This window comes from Rhincodon typus, chromosome 4, assembly GCF_021869965.1.
Source record: "Rhincodon typus isolate 14 chromosome 4, sRhiTyp1.1, whole genome shotgun sequence".
In the NCBI taxonomy this organism is placed as follows: domain Eukaryota; kingdom Metazoa; phylum Chordata; class Chondrichthyes; order Orectolobiformes; family Rhincodontidae; genus Rhincodon; species Rhincodon typus.
The window spans coordinates 88,000,048-88,017,239 of record NC_063335.1 but is presented as its reverse complement, the minus strand read 5'-3'; the positions used below and the strand labels follow the sequence as shown (position 1 = coordinate 88,017,239).

At 41.2% G+C, this 17,192-nt stretch overlaps 1 protein-coding gene across 7 annotated transcripts in view; it reads left to right on the top strand.

Moving 5' to 3' along the window:
- LOC109920931 (CDK5 and ABL1 enzyme substrate 1) overlaps window positions 1-17,192 on the top strand; it is a 230,551-nt gene that overhangs the window by 87,733 nt on the left and 125,626 nt on the right. For all 7 annotated transcript variants that reach the window (XM_048595559.1, XM_048595565.1, XM_048595563.1 and 4 more), the window contains exons 6-7: window positions 5,103-5,259; window positions 15,385-15,488. In XM_048595559.1, coding sequence (XP_048451516.1) covers window positions 5,103-5,259; window positions 15,385-15,488 — 261 coding nt within the window. The remainder of the gene's footprint in view (window positions 1-5,102; window positions 5,260-15,384; window positions 15,489-17,192) is intronic.

Sequence of the window (17,192 nt, the reverse complement as noted above, 5' to 3'; positions counted from 1 at the left end):
GGCATGGATTGAGTGGAAAGTTTGAGGGATTTTCCTAGGGTGGAAGGTTTCATTTACTAGGGGACACAGGATCAAGGTGCAAGTGGGGGGTGGTGAGGGGTTGGGGGTGGGGGGGTGTAGTTGAAAAGAGATGTGCGAGGCAGGTTTTTCACACAAAGGGTGGTGAGTGCCATGGAACGCGCTGCCAGAGGAGCTGGTGGAAGCAGACACAATAGCAACATTCAAGGAGCACCTGGACAAATACATGAATAGGAAGGCAATAGAGAGATACAGATCCTGTAAGTGAGGACAGTTTTAGTAAGGAAGGGCAAAATGTGTCAGTGCAGGCTAAGAGGGCCGAAGGGCCTGTTCCTGTGCTGTATTGTTCTTTGTCTTTCGTTATTTTTTTCAACCTCTGTTTCCAACATTCTTCAAACAGCAGTCACTGAGACAAATATCTCCATATTACAGAGCAGCTGCATGTCTGAAACACCATGAGCAGTTGAAAGGGGGGAAAGAAAAATTCACCCAGAGGGTGGTGGGAATCTGAAACTCACTGTATGAAAGGGTAGTAGATTTGGAAACCTTTTATAGTACATTAACAAGTATTTAGATGTATACTTGCAATGTCACAAATTTTTGTGCTAAGTACTGGAAAATGTGAATAGTTAGCTGGCTGTTTTTGACCAATACAGATTTGGTGGGCTGATGGGTGTTTTTCTGTGCAGTAAATCTCCATGACTCTAAGTTAGACTCCAGCCTTCTCAGGCAAAACTGTAACACATATGGCCTGTTTTCAAAAAAGTGACAGTTTGGATACAATTGAGGTGTATTCCCATGAGGGGGAAGAGTTGAGACAAATTAGTCTTGATCTGCATTGATATTGTCAGTGATTGGAGAGCAAGGGAAAGCATAACAAACATCTATGTGACAGATCAAGAGAAGCACTGGTCCAATGCCAACTCCTGTAAAAGCCATCAAACATCTCCCTCCAAACTGAGAAACAACCATTCACCATCCCTCTGTCTCCTGTCACTTGGCCAACTTGGTATTCATTGCTGTCACAGACACTTTTATTGTATGGGCTTCAGTTGTGTTGGCGAGTCTGTTATGTGGGAGTTTACCAAAAACCTTATGTGTACATCATATTAACTATGTGTTCCTCATTAACCTTCTCTGTTTTATTCATCTAAAATGAAAAGCAAGTTAATGAAACTTGAATTTAGCAAATCCACGCTGCATTTTCCATTTAATTCACATTTGTCCAAGTGACTGTTAATTTTGTCACAAATTATCACATCTAAAAGCTTTTCCAGTATCAAGATTAAATGATTGGGCTATTGTTGTGTTTATTCTGGATCTTTTTCTAAGTAAAGGTGTGACACAAAGCAAGATAGAGATAAGATAAGGCAGCAGATTGAAAACAGATGAGAAATGACTGAAATAACTTCATAGAGGCTGGTATCTTGTCACCAAGTTACCCTTTATTTACACGTGGAGAGTCCCTGACACTGATCCACCTCCCTCAGAGCCAGCTCTCAGGGTGCACAGGACGTCTGATACTCCTGTTTATATCTGTCAGCCAGGGCTCCTTGATTGGATTAGAACAACAGCCCCAATTAGTAAACTCATATTCTGAGGTCCAGCTGGCTGACCTTGTTACAATCACTAAAATTACTTCTTTCAAAGGGTTGTGAATCTCTGGAATTCATTACCCAGATGTGGTGGTTGATGGGATGTCGAGTAAATTTAAGTCGAAGATAGACAAATTTTTAGTTAGCAGTGGGCTGAAGTGTTGTGGATACTGGAAAGGAGAATGAAGTTGAGGCTGAGATCAGATCAGCCATGATGGTATTAAATGGCGTAGCCTTCTGCTGTTTCTAGCTCGATTAAACAGGACCCTGTCAAAATGGTGTACGTGATGGACAAAAGGCGTTTGATAAAGTGGTGCATCAAAGGTTACTATGCAAAATAAGATAACATGGCAGGGGTGAATTTGGATGAATGAAGGACTGGGTTAGCTAATAGGAAGCAGAAATTAATGATAATTGTTTTTATTGGGGTTGACAAGCTGACCTAGAGGAAGTCACAGGGATCAGTGCTAGGGTCTCCACTGTTTACAGTCTTTATCCCTGATTTGAAAGAGGGGACAGAATGTATGGTAGCTGAATTTGCCAATTACGTCAAAATAGATTAGAAAGTAGGCTGTAGGGATGTGGTAAAGTGTTTTCATCAAAAAAGGTGGAGCTGCAGGACAAAAATCTGAAATTCACCCCAATAAACATGAACAAAATGATGACTGATTTTGTGTTTTTCAAAAAAAAGTTGCCATTTCCTAACGCAGTCTGCAATAATTGTCCAACACGGGAAGTTAAATCATTCAGTCGTGTGAAATGTGACTGGTGAGAATTAACAGCAGAGGAACCTAGGGAGCTTAAGTGAGTGAGCAGTGTAAGTGACAGCTGGAATATTATATGGGAATATGTGAAATTGTCCACTTTGGCAGGAAGAATTAAAAACAGTACTTAAATAAAGAAAAGTTGCAGAAATCATGGTACGGAGGCTTCTGGATGTTCTCCTATATGAATCACAAAAAGTTAGCATGTGGATATTGTAGGTGATTAGGAAGTCAAATGGAATGCCGGAATTATTGCAAGAGGAATGGAATGTAAATGTAGGAAAATGTTATTGTAATGGTACAGACCTTGGTGAGGCCATATTTGGAGTACTATGTAGTTTTGGTCAGCTTATTGGGAAAGGATATAATTGCATTAGCAGTGGTTTAGAGAAGGCTCACTTGACACATTCCTGGGATAAAGGGCTTATCTTATGAAGACAGTTTGAATAAGTTGGGTCTGTGCCCATTAGACTTTCAAAGAATGAGACATGAGTTTATTGAAACACGTAAGATCCTCAGGGAACTTGACAGGGTGGATACTGGGAAGCTGTTCCTCTTACACAGAAGACTGAGGGGACACAATAAAAGAATAAGAGTTTGGCTTTTTAAAATGGAAATGAAGGAAGCATTTTTTTCTTCTCTGATGGTCACTAGTTTGTAGAATTCTCTTCCCACAGAACGGTGGATGGTGGTTATTGAACTTATTCGAGGCTGTTAAATCTTTAATAGACAAAGAAGTCGAGGATTATGGGGGCGAACAGGGAAGCAGAATTAAAACCACAATCAGATCAACACGATCCTATCACATGTCAGGACAGGCTTGAAGGGCCAAATGGCCGCCTCCTGCTCCTAACTCTTATGCTCCAATGGAGTACAAAAGCAAGCAGGTTGGGATGGATCTGTGTCAAACTCTGGTTAAGCCTCACCTGGAGTATTGTTTCAGGAAGGGAGCAAAGGATTAGAGGCTGCAAGAAAAATTCACAGTAATAGATTTAGGGCTGAGCGACTTTGGCTACGCAGATCAGTGGGAGAAGCTGGAGCTGTTTCCTTGGAAAAGAGACGGTTGAGAGGAGCATCAATAGAATTTTTCAAAATCAGTTGGGGTCTGAGTAAGTTAGAGAGAGAAACAGATTGCTTCGGCAGTTGGGCTGAGGGCTAGCAGTCACCAATTTAGAGTAATTGATGAAAAGAAAACTTTGCCACACAGTGCATTATACGGATTTGCAGTGCCCTGTCTGAGATTGTGATAGAGACTGGTTCAATCAAAAATTGGCTAATGAACTGAAGTGAAAAAGTTGGTGAACTATGAGAGTTGCTCTTGTAGAGAACTAGCGCAGACATTCTGGCCTCCTCCTGTGCTGTGATCTTTCTTCGATTCTTATTATGCATTAAATGTTGGCCAATGCAGTGGTAAGGAGTAATTTCCATGTTCTGAAGAAGGGTCACTAGTCCTGAAACATTAACCCTGCTTTGTCTGCGTAGGTGCTGCCAGACCTGCTGAGTTACTCCAGCAATTTCTGTTTTTGTTTCTAATTTCTTCATTCTTCAATGACAACATGTCTTGAACTCTTAGTCCTTCTCTACAAATAAAACTTTCTTCCTGATACCCCCTAGACCTCTTAATTATCCTGGGGAGATGATGACCGAGTGGTATTATGGCTAAGCTATTAATCCAGAGTAATGTTCTGGGACTTGAGTTTGAATCTTACCACAGCAGTCTAAGAATGTAATGACAGCCGTGAAATTGTTGCTGATTGTTGAAACACCCATCTGGTTCACCAGTGCCTTTTAGGGGAAGGCAGATGCCAGTTTTGCCTGGTCTGGCATATATGTGACTCCAAACTCTCAGCAATGTGGTTGCCCTCTGACCAGTTAGGGATGACCAACAAATGTTGGCCTAGCCAGTGACTCCCACATCCCATGAATGAACAATAAAAATCCTATAACTGAATCTACTCATTATGTATCTTTCTGCGAGTGGGAATAGTTTCTTCCTACCTATTCCATCAAAAGCCCTCAAACTGTTGAATATTGCTATCAAACCTGTCCATAACCTTTCCTGCTGAGGGTAAAACTATTCAAGCTTTCCCTGTCTTTTCATATAATTCATCACAAATGCGATCCTGAGAAACAGCAAAATGTATGTTGGACAGTAAGTGCATCTATGACATCTCCATTTTTGATACCTGTTATTCTTACGACCTTTCTAAGTGAGACAATTTGTTTTATACAGGATTTCTGCTGAGATCAGACACTTGGATGAAATTGTGCAAAATCATTATTTGTCACTCACATAGTCAATGCAGAAAGAGAAAGAGAGAGAGCAGTACTTTATCCTATCACAGTGAATTCAGACCTGAAGCAACATTAGAATCCTGTATCTTTTAATTTGTTGGGAAGTTTTCTTAAGCATTTATTTTCACAAGTTCAGATTTTACTTAAGTTGCAAAAATCTGGATATCTTGTCAGTAGTGTTTCATTCATGAGTTTCTTTCATAAATGTGAGAAGATATGAGTTTATTGAGAGATCCTGTGAAGTTTTAATGATGAAAGTGTATTTGCAAGAACCATGATATTTTGGAACTAATTATAAAACTGTATCACTACCTATGCAGCTTCATTTATATTTTATACCAGAGACAGAGCCTAGCAATTGACAATTGGGGCAGAATAAAGCACAGGATATATTTTTGCTGATGCATATTTTTAAACCTCTTCCTCACAGACTGTTTCGTACACTCAGTTTCTTTATCCAACCAATGTCCTGGGTGGCAGGAGGAATACAATAGATTCTACAGCTTCATTATCCCAGTTTCGGAACAGCAGCCATCGCAATCTTCCTCTTGGAAGGGCAAACAGTTCCCAAGGAAGCATCGACACTGGTAACTAACAGAAATAAGCATGTGCTACTTGTACTTATTTCAATTTTCAGACTTGCATAGCACAGGAGGATTCTAATGAACCAGAAGTACCAACTGTCCGGCAAAAACATCTAACACTTCTGCTTGTATGGAACTCAAATAAAAGTAAAGCTCATATGACTGAATGAGACACATCAAAGGACTTATTTTGTAGAAGATGCAATATGGTAGGCCTAGAGAGAATAATGAAGTACATGAGTGCACTTGTACATTTCTAGTTCCTTAGGCCCAGTTTCTCAGTAGTTATATGTGACTGGAAAAAGTCAATTTATGAGTAAAACCGATGCTTAGTGACATGGGTGATGAGTGTTTGTGCTCATCACTAACACTCCACCTCCTCCTCTACCTCACCAACAGGGCAGTCGCACACACAACGTGTTGTGATTCAAATACCCTTCTTTTGGAAATTTCTCCCATTCACCCAAAGGTGTTGACAAATGTTGAGGTAGCAGCACAGGCATTGGTGTTCAGTGGCTGCTGTTCATGTAGGAGTCAGTGTTTGACTGACCACCATTTACTTGCATCCAGACATGAACCCTTCAGAAAGACTTTATCAGGTAGTGAATAGGAGCAGGACTGTGTGCTAATTTTCTATTCCCACCCCTTCCAGCTGATATCAGTTGTAGCATCTCTTGATAATGCTGGAACTGAAACAGGGATCTTTGTGTACGTGTGTGTGTGTGTGTGTGTGTATACACCAGTGCAGGATATTTGTCCATGTGTTATTGTTTTCATATTAAATTCTGTGCCACCTCAAAGGAATTCAGTACAATCCTCTTTGATGTATTTTAGAGTGCAAATACTTGTGACACTTCGGTACATTGCCTTAAGGTTTAAATATGCAACAGAATGTAAAATTCAATATTTGTATGTGGTTAATATAATGCAATAGGCTACAAGATCGTAAAATGATTGTGGGACTGAGACATTGTAGGTTGATCAAAGCAAACCGTGTAAAATCTGAGACTACAAGTGCAGGTCTGAAGCTGGGAGTTCTGCAGCGAGTGACTCCTGTCCTGACTGCCAAAGCTTATCAGTTATGCCTAAAGTAGACTAGTGTGGATTAGGATATCCTCCTGTCCACTCTGGTCAGTTAGCTCAGTTGGCTACACAGCTGGTTTGTGATGCAGAGGGATGCCAACAGCATGGGTTCAATTCTCACGCTAGCTCTCTCACTAGTTATTATAATGGACTCTCCTTCCTAACCTCTCCCTGTGCCTGAGGCGTGGTAACCCTCAGGTTAAACCATCACCAGTCACCTCTCTCTAGAGCCTCATGGTCTGGTAAGACTGTGGCCTCCTGTTTGCAGTAACGAGAAGAGACTTATTGAGAAGACAATTTGAAGTTTATTGCATTACATGAGTATGTCCTACATCACTATAGACACTGTAAGGAGCTACAGGATAGCTCCAGGGCTGTCTCATACAAGCTGTTTCTTTACTCTGGTGAAAGTCTCCTTGACATCAACACTATGGATATGCCTACTGCATTCAATTAAAAATCATTTATTTCAGACCCACATCCAGTATCTTCTCTCAAATCTTTTATTCTCTCATAATTGTTATATTGCTGTATATTTGTTTATGTATTTACATTTACCATTATCTGCTGTTCCCCACCCATTAAAGTCCAATCTGGAAGTTTCACTGTTCTTCCAGAATGTGTTCTCTTTGGACGTGTAAGAATGGTAGTTTGTTGGGAAGAAGGTACTTAACTTGGACTGTCTTCCTGATAGTCTGATGTCTGTAGGCCTCCTTTTGAACTGGAGGCTGCTTAACCTCTTGTATTTCTTTTGCAGAGCCGGTCAGTGCTGTATAACTATTCTGTATAGTTGTCACAGTTGTTCCTGTTATCACATTTTTTTTGCAATATGTTGGATCTTTTTATGTTGAGCTATTGGTGCAACCATCTTGTCCACTTCCTCAGTTGTCTTACTGAGAGATTCATTCTTAACTGATGTGTTGGGCATTCTGCTTTGGAAGGTGAGAGCTCAGGCATTTTACTTGAACAAGTCGCTTCCTCATCATTTCAGACTCTAGCGGCAGACTTGAATTTGGAGCAGATAGTAATGCTGTGTGACAAGCTGATTCACCTTAGTTTCAGATGCTTCAATTGTCTGTCTACCACTACACATCCTCTCATGTGGTGTAGACAGTTCAGTTGTTGCCTTTTTCCCTGGTACTTCTGAACCTGAACTCTTTAGTTTTGACAGGAGTGAAAAACATTTAAGATAATCCACTATAATTGCAGCTTTATGTTTCATTTATGACCCAACAATTTATTTTACTTCAAAGTAAGAAACTGCAGGAGATTCATCTTTTGCAAGCATATGACCAAGGAACAAGAGTAGGCCATTCAATCCTTTGTGTTTACTCTGTATTCAGTAAGTATTATGGCTGATCTGATTTTTAACTTCAACTCTGCATTCCTGCATATAAGAACATAAGAACATAAGAACTAGGAGCAGGAGTAGGCCGTCTGGCCCTTCGAGCCTGCTCCGCCATTCAGTAAGATCATGGCTGATCTTTTCATGGACTCAGATCCACTTACCCACGTTCTCACCGTATCCCTTAATTCCTTTATTGTTCAAAAAAAATCTACCTTTTTTTTAAAAACGTTTACTGAAGTAGTGTCAACTACTTCACTGGGCAAGGAATTCCATAGATTAACAACCCTCTGGGTGAAGAAATTCCTTCTCAATTCAGTCCTAAATCTGCTGCCTCTAATCTTGAGGCTATGCTCTCTTGTCCTAGCTTCACCTGCCAGTGGAAACATCCTCTCTACTTCTATCTTATCTATTCCCTTCATAATTTTATATGTTTCTATAAGATCCCCCCTCAATCTTCTGAATTCCAATGAATATAATCCCAATCTACTCAGTCTCTCCTCATAAGCCAACCCCCTCAACTCCGGAATCAACCAAGTGAACCTCCTTTGCACCCCCTCCAGTGCCAATACATCCTTTCTCAGGTAAGGAGACCAAAACTGCACACAGTACTCCAGGTGTGGCCTCACCAGCACCTTGTACAGCTGCAACATAACCTCTCTGCTTTTAATCTCAATCCCTTTAGCAATGAAGGACAAAATTCCATTTGCCTTCCTAATTACTTGTTGTACCTGCAGACCTACCTTCTGTGATTCATGCACAAGGACACCCAGGTCCCTCTGCATAGCAGCATGCTGCAACTTCTTACCATTCAAGTAATAATCCTTTTTACTATTACTTCTACCAAAATGTATGACTTCACATTTATTTACATTGTATTCCATCTGCCAGACCTTTGCCCACTCACTCAATGTATCTATGTTCCTCTGCAAAGTTTCACAGTCCTCTGCACACTTTGCTCTGCCACTCATCTTAGTGCCACTCATCTGTAAACTTTGACACCCTACACGTGGTCCCCAACTCCAAATCATCTATATAAATTGTAAATAATTGCGGTCCCAACACCGATCCCTGAGGCACACCACTAGTCACTGACTGCCAGCTAGAATAGCACTCATTTATCCCCACTCTTTGCTTCCTGTTAGTCAACCAATCCTCTATCCATGCTAATACTTTACCCTTAATGCCAGGCATCCGTATCTTATGCAGTAGCCTCTTGTGCGGCACCTTGTCGAAGGCCTTTTGGAAATCTAGGTACACCACGTCCACTGGGTCCCCATTGTCCACCTCGCTCGTAATGTCTTCATAGAATTCCAAAAGATTTGTCAAGCATGACCTGCCCTTCATGAACCCATGCTGCGTCTGCCCAACGGGACAATTTCTATCAAGATGTCTTGCTTTTTCTTCCTTGATAATAGACTCAAGCATCTTCCCCACTACAGAGGTTAAGCTAACCGGTCTATAATTCCCCATCTTTTGTCTACTTCCCTTTTTAAACAGTGGCGTCACATTTGCTGTTTTCCAATCTGCTGAGACTGCCCCAGAGTCCAGCGAATTTTGGAAAATTACCGCCAGTGCACCTGCTATTCCTCCCGCCATCTCTTTTAGTACCCTGGGATGCATTCCATCAGGGCCAGGAGACTTATCAATCCTTAGCTCCATTAGCTTGCCCAACACTACCTCTTCCGTAATAATGATTGTTTCCAGGTCCTCACCTACCTTCGTCTCTTTGTCAATTACTGGCATGTTATTAGTGTCCTCCACTGTGAAGACCGATACAAAATACCTGTTCAATGCCTCGGCCATTTCATCATATCCCATAACTAAATTCCCCTTCTCATGCTCTAAAGAGCCAACGTTTACTTTAGCCACTCTTTTTCGTTTTATATATTTATAGAAATTTTTGCTATCTGTCTTTATATTCTGTGCTAGTTTTTTCTCATGTCTATCTTACTTTTCTTTATAGCTCTTTTTGTGGCTTTCTGTTGACCTTTAAAGTTTTCCCAATCTTCTAGTTTCATGCTGTTTTGGCCACTTTGTATGCCTTCTCTTTCAATTTGATAGCTTCCCTTATTTCTTTAGACACCCATGGCAGATTACCCCTTAAAGTCCTTCCTTTTCATTGGAATATACTTTTGCTGAGCACTTTGAAAGATTGCTTTGAAAGTCCTCCACTGCTCGTCAACTGTCCCACCATAAAATCTTTGTTTCCAGTCTACTTTAGCCAAGTCCTCCCTCATTCTATTGTAGTTCCCCTTGTTCAAGCACAGGACCCTGGTATTGGATTTTATCTTCACACTCTCCATCTGTATTCTAAATTCAACCATACTGTGATCACTCCTTCCAAGCGGATCCCTAACTATGAGGTCATTAATTATTCCTGTCTCATTACACAGGACCAGATCTAGGATAGCTTGCTCCCTCGTTGGTTCCATTACATACTGTTCAAGAAAACTATCACGGATACACTCAACAAACTCCTCCTCAAGGCTACCCTGACCGAGCTGGTTCGACCAATCTACATGTAGGTTAAAATCCCCCATGATAATTGCCGTACCATTTTTACAGGCATTAGTTATTTCTTTGTTTATTGCCCGCCCCAATGTGATGTTATTATTTGGTGGCCTATAGACTACGCCTATCAGGGACTTTTTCCTGTTAGAATTTCCAATTTCCTCCCAAATGGATTCAACCTCATTCTCCATAGAACCTATATCATCTCTCAGCATCACCCTGATGTCGTCCTTGAATATCAGAGCTACACCACCTCCCTTACCTTCCTGTCTGTCCTTCCGAATAGTCTGGTACCCTTGGATATTTAACTCCAATAGTTCTTCATCCCTTGGTAATCAAGAATCTATCTGGCACTGCCTTAAAAACTGCCAAGTGTGGACATTGGACTGCTGGAAAATGAGGCTGGAGAAGTAGTATTGGGAAACAAAGAAATGGCAGAGGAACTGAATAGTCAGTGAGCTACTGGGGTAACCATCTTATCCACTTCCAATCGGTTTCCATCAGTCTTTACAGTGAAAGACATCAGTAGCATACCAGAACTTCAAGAGAGTCAGGGGCAAAAGTAAGTGTAGTGGTTATTACCAAGAAGGTGCTGGCGAAGCTAAAAGGTCTAAAGTGGATAAATCCCATCGGCCAGATGGACTTCACCTCAGAGTTTTGAAGGAGATAGCTGAGGAAATTGTAAAGGTGGTGATCTTTCAGGAATCACTTGAGTCAGGAAGGGTCCTAGAGGACTGAGAGTGGCTCATGTAACACCCCTGATTAAGAAAGGTGGGAGGCAGAAGATAGGGAACCAAATGCCAGTTAGCCTGAATCTCTGTTGTTGATAAGAGTTTAGAGTCCATTATTAAGGATGAGATTGCAGAGTATTTGGAAGTGCATGGTGCAAATAGGGTGGAATCAGCATAGCTTCATGAAGGAAGTTAGGAAGGCTAATGCAGTGTTAGCATTCATTTCAAGATGGCTTGAATACAGGAGCAGTTACTGTGGATATATAAGGCTCTGGTCAGACCACATTCGGAATATTGTGAGCAGTTCTGGGTCCCATATCTATGGAAGAATGTGCTGGTGTAGGAGGGGGTCCAGAGGAAATTTATGAAAATGATCCCGGGGATAAAGGGCTTGTCATACGAGGAGTGTTTGTGGACTCTGGGTCTGTACTTGATGGTGTTTAAAAGTCTGAGAGGGCTCTGTTTGAAGCTTACAGAATAGTGAGAGGCCTGGATAGAGTGATGTAGAGACGATGTCTCCACTAGTCGGAAAGAGGAGGACCTGAGGACACAGCCTCGGTGAAGGGCTGACCCTTCAGAATGGTGGTGAGGGAGAATTTCTTCAGCCAGAGGGTGGTGAGAGTGTGGAAGGGTGGAGGAGATGAAGGGTCTAGGCCCGAAACGTCAGCCTTTCTGCTCCTATGCTGCTGCTTGGCCTGCTGTGTTCATCCAGCCCTGCACCTTGTTGTCTCAGCCATGATCGAATGGCCAAGCAAACTCAATAGGCCAAATGGCCTGATTCTGCTCCTATATCTTTTGGTCTAAAATCCAAGAATTCTTTTAGCAGAATAAGTCCTATCTTAAATAAAAACCGAAAGAACTGTGGATGCTGTAAATCAGGAACAAAAACAAAGTTGCTGGAAAAGCTCAGCAGGTTTGACAGCATCTTTGAAGGGAAAAACAGAGTTAATGTTTCGAGTCCGGTGACCCTTCCTCAGAAGACCCTTCCTATCTTATTTTATTTGGAGACTGTAAGGAGAGAGCACGATTTTAATCCAGACTGAAGGGTCTAGGCCCGAAACGTCAGCCTTTCTGCTCCTATGATGCTGCTTGGCCTGCTGTGTTCATCCAGCTCTGCACCTTGTTGTCTCGGATTCTTCAGCATCTGCAGTTCCTACTATCTCTGGTTATTTTCTTTGTTGTTTTATAGCACTTTCCAGTGTGGTACTGTTTCAAAATTTGCTGGTAGTGAATTACAGAAAAAAACGAGGGAAAATGATTTACATTCCCAACTTCAAGATTAATATTGCGGTAAAGGCAAGGTCAGAATGTCCTGCAGGGCTGCTCAGTCTTAGACGGTTTGTAGTGGTTAACCTCAGCCCAAGTGGGAACTAAACCTGCACTGTCAGCATCAGTCTGCATCACAAACCAGCCAGCCAGTCAACTGAGCTAACTGGCCCCCAGGATGAATATTGTGGTGCATTTGTAATGTCTTGCAATTACTTAAATGTTGATCTCAGAATCTAAGAAGCATTGTTTAAAATTGATATTATTAATTGATAGAAAATTAAAAAGAACTAATTATGCACCTTAAGTTATTAGAGCTATGAATATATTAAGTTGTATACATTATAAGTGCTAGAAAACCGTTTTGTCCTAAGCTGCGGACTGCTACAAAAGGAGTAGGAAAGTTGACATTTTCCATAAGTAGAGTGGGGATGTTATTGCAGATATAGAGTCAGTGACCAGTGCTCAGGACAGCAGCTCACAACAGCATTTGGCAGATGGATTGATAGAAGCTTTGGAGCTTTTGATGTTTTTGTCATAATATAATTTATTTTTGTTTAGTTTTTAAATAAATAAGCTTCCCCTCATTTTCTCCATGTATGTGTTAATGCCACATTGACACATTTTGGTTGAAATTTTCCATTTAAGTGTTTTACTGGAAGGCAGGATCATTTTCAGATGGTAACTCCAATCACTGCAGTTACAGGACTGCATCCTCATGGCAGTCCAGTGTGCACTCACCTCCTGTGAATTGTCGAGTTGCAGTGGCTGTGGGAGATTCATGCGCCATTAATATCTCTTTACCACTTCCTACCACCCCCAAGGGCTTGATATAATTTCCTCAATTGTTTCTCACGTCAGTCAGTGTCTGAAATGACCTTGACTCGGAAGGTGCTAGTGATGTGTTCGGTTCTGAATTCTCCTTTGAAGATTCACACGTTGCTGATGAAATGGTTGTTTTTCTTCCCATCTTTCATAATATTCCCAACTGAAACATCAGTGTGTACAATGACCTCACTTTCCACAAAGCAGATGTTGGTTGGCTTTTCCTGTAGGGATTTATCTTCAGAGTGATGTGAAGAGTGGCGATTTTACCATTGTTTTGAGACAATCCCATCAGCTTTTCTTTTTCTCCAGCAACCACTCATTTGTTGGTCCTGTTCTGAGGAAATGGACTGAGCATCTGAAAACGTCAACATATTTTGGCGAATGAAAGTGCGCAGTCTTGACATAATGAGCTCTCAAAGTTTGGATCAAAGTCTAGACGTGATCAAAGTACACAAATCCAACCTGACCCATCAGTCCACTCTTGATCGTCAGTAACCTGATAGACAACATTGCTCTCAAGCAGCATTTACATAGCAATAACCTGCTCACTGATGCTGAGTTTATATTCTGCCAGGGCCACACAGCTCCTGACCTCATTACAGCTGTGGTTCAAACATGGAGAAAAGAGCTAAATTGCAGAGATGACTTGAGAGTGACAGCCCTTGACATCAGGGCCACGTTTCTCATCCAATGAATGAAGAAAGAAAAATGTCTTGCCAGCAATTGTTTAATGATCTTATGTTGGATTGGCTTAAAGGGAGACTGTGTGTTGTGTCTGATATAAATTGCCTGTCTGCTGGATACCAGAAACTTGTTGCACAGTTTTAGTGAGACTGCTGGAACAGCAGCGTGCTCCTATCTCAGGGGATTTGTACCGTTACATAATTTGTCGTGATGTTTGAATTGTTAATTAGTAAGCTGTAGGTGTGTGGCTTAAATAATGCATCTGAGCATTTAAATAGGATGCAAAATACTTGAAGGGTAAGGTTAAAGGGTGAAGTTAATACTTGAAGGTGACGCAGGTAAGATGTTTCCCCTGGCTGGGAAGTCTAGAAACAGCATGTACAATTTAGAAATAAGGGAGATGCCACATAAGTCTAAGGTGAGGAGAATTTTTTTTAACTCAGAAGTTTGTGAATCTTAGGTGTTTTCTGCCACAGAGGGCTGTGTAAGCTCAGTCTTTGAATGTGTTTTAGGCAGAGATTGACAGGTTTCTGATTATCAATAGTGTACTAGAATATGGGATGTGGAGCATTGAAGCATTCAATGGATGGGCTGAATGGCTGACTCCATTTCCTATGTTTCCATTACTCTTATTAACTCAGAAATTTCATTAGCATGTATTGTACATTAAAAAAGTCTGTATTCCATAGATACATTTATGCAGACACATAATAGAAAGGATTTATAGCACAGAAAGGGGCCATTTGGCTCAGCTGGTTCTTTCGGTGTAAATGCATTATCTCAGCTTCTTCCCGCAGTACTTCATCTAAACCTGTCAACGTGTCCTCCTGATCCTTTCCCTCTCATGAATTAACTAACTTCCATTAAATACATCTGTGCTGTTTGCCTTCACTACAGTTTCAAGTTTCATATTTAAACACTCTTGGTAAAGGAAGTTTCTGTTTAACTTATGACTGGATTTAATAGTAATTAAATATTTTGTTTATGGCCCCAAGTTTCGGATTTGCCTTTAACTGGCAATACCTCCACTACAGCTACCCTATTGAGCCTCCATCATAACTTCACTCACCTCTATCCCTCTGCTTTTGAGTGAAAAGAGCTGCAGCCTGTTCAATCTTTCCTGTTAACTTTAAGCTCTCAGTTACACTGGATTGCATTATATAGGACACAAACAGACCATTCAGCCCAACTAGTCCATGCATGTGTTTAAACCACTCATGCCTCCTCCACCTTTTCCCATCTAAATCTACCACTGTGAGCCTCTATTCCTTTCTCTCTCATGCTTGTCTAGTTTCCCCTTAAATAAATCTCCCATACTTCATACTATTCATTCCAGCCACTCCTTGTGGCAGCGAAGTTCCACATTCGTACCACTGGTACCTGGTATTGTTATCATAAATCTGTGTTGCTGCCTTCTCCAATATCCCGCTCTGCTTTATTTTGCAGTCTGGAGATCAGAAACGTGCACCAAATGCAACGCATATAACCAAATATCATAATTCTATTGGCAGCTGCAGATCTAAAATGTAATTTTGAAAATGTGAGGAATTGGAGATTGTAAAGTTGTGCTGGAATACTGTTTATGCTCAGTGACACTTGCATGATTCTATGCCAAAAAAAAACAAATGAAGAGAGTGGCTCTAGAAAGATAAAAATAATGCTGAGATTTTATTCTAGGCAATGAAGTACTGGAGTTTGCGGAATATGATCCAAACCTGCTGGATGACCCACAGTGGCCATGTGGAAAACATAAAAGAGTTCTGATCTTCCCTTCCTATATGGTAGGTGCCTATGTATGCAGCCACAAGGCTGTAGAAATCATATCTGCAGTTTTGCTAAAACATCCTTGTTTCTGTGCAAACGTTACTACAGAGCATCACTGCATAAGTACTATTGTGAATAATGCATGTCCATTGAAGGTGTCAAGAATGTGAATAAACATGAAGCAATGCGAGGGAGGGTTAAAGACCTCAGAGTGATGTTTCCAAGAAACTGGGGGGATTGGCCAGGCTGATCCAAATAGGAATAGCCAAGATATCCAAACAGCAAGTAATGTGGGTTTAAAAATGGGGATTTCAGATTTCCAAAATTGGTTAAAAATTGGAAGCTAGGAGTTAGTAGAAAAATTAAGTTGATCTGTTTTAAACTTCTGTTCTCTCATGAAGCAGTACCTTTACTGATTTTGAGTTCCTTCTGTGTGGTTTTCTCTCTGGTGTCTTGCCAAAGTTGTATTGACATGTGAATCCAGGCAGTGAATGTTGCAGCTTTTTGAATATTGAAGGTGTCACATGCAATACCCATTACTTCACAAGCAGCCTGCACACAAACAGAATTTCTGGTGAAAATTACTGATGTAGAAATTGCTGTCTAATTGGGTCAAGTAACGGGTGCAATGCGGATGAATTTAACTGTAGGGCTTCCAGTGCCCAGTCTGCGCAGTAGTAGTTTGATTTTCTTAAGTTTCCCATCTCTCTGGAGGGTGGAGGAGCAGAAATGCTCCTGACTGTGCAAGAAACCCCAATTGACTCGCTGTTCCTCCTGGGACTCAGCTGAGAAAAGTCACTGGGGAGGCAAGCAGCTGTCATCGATCTGTTCCCTTGGGCCTGCTCCCTGGGCCAGAATGTGCTGACAAGGCCCAGAGATCAATCCTCTTCAGAGCTCCCTGATTGGGCAGGCTGATAAACAGGCTGTGACTAAAATCCACCTGCTCATGCAGCAGACCAACTTTGTCTCTTTCTTCCAAACCCTGCAACCAGTTTTAATTCTCCTGTTGTCATCTGGCTGAGATGAATGAACTAAGATAGAACCGGAATCGAACAAGTTCTCTGGTACGCTTGCCTTTAACAGTGTAGCATACTGGCAGAAATGTGTTGAGCAAACCATTGTGGGAATGATTGATTTTGCATTACTTTCAATCATTTATTATCCTTCAAGAGAACAGTGGAGGTGCAACTTGAGCTGTCTTGAGTAATGAGCTTTCTTTACTGTTTAGAACCTGGCTGAATGTGATTATTTATTCATGTTGCTGAAGGTAACAAAGCAAGCAAACATCCAAGGTGTAAAATGAGAGCTTTGCTCTAAGCCTTGACATGATGAAGGGGATCCTAATGTTTTAGTCCTTAATTCTTTCACTCCCAATTATAAAACATAGAATCTAGAAAGATTAGGACCTATGATTTTAAATTGCAGCATTTATAGAATGACAGTTTAAGTGTTTTTAGCCTTTAAGCAGTAATGCCTATCCTGTGCTCTGTCTCCTGACTGGCTGAAAGCAAAATGCTGCAGATGCTGAAAATCTGGTTCATAAACACAGAGAATGCTGGAGAAACTCAGCAGGTCTGGCAGTATTGCTGGAGAGACGAACAGAGTTAACGTTTCAAGTCCAGCGTGACTGTGAAGGTGAGTCAGAGCTTGATCTGCTGAGTTTTTCCAGCATTCTGTGTTTGTCCCATAATGTGTTTGTCCCATAATGTGTTTGTCCCATA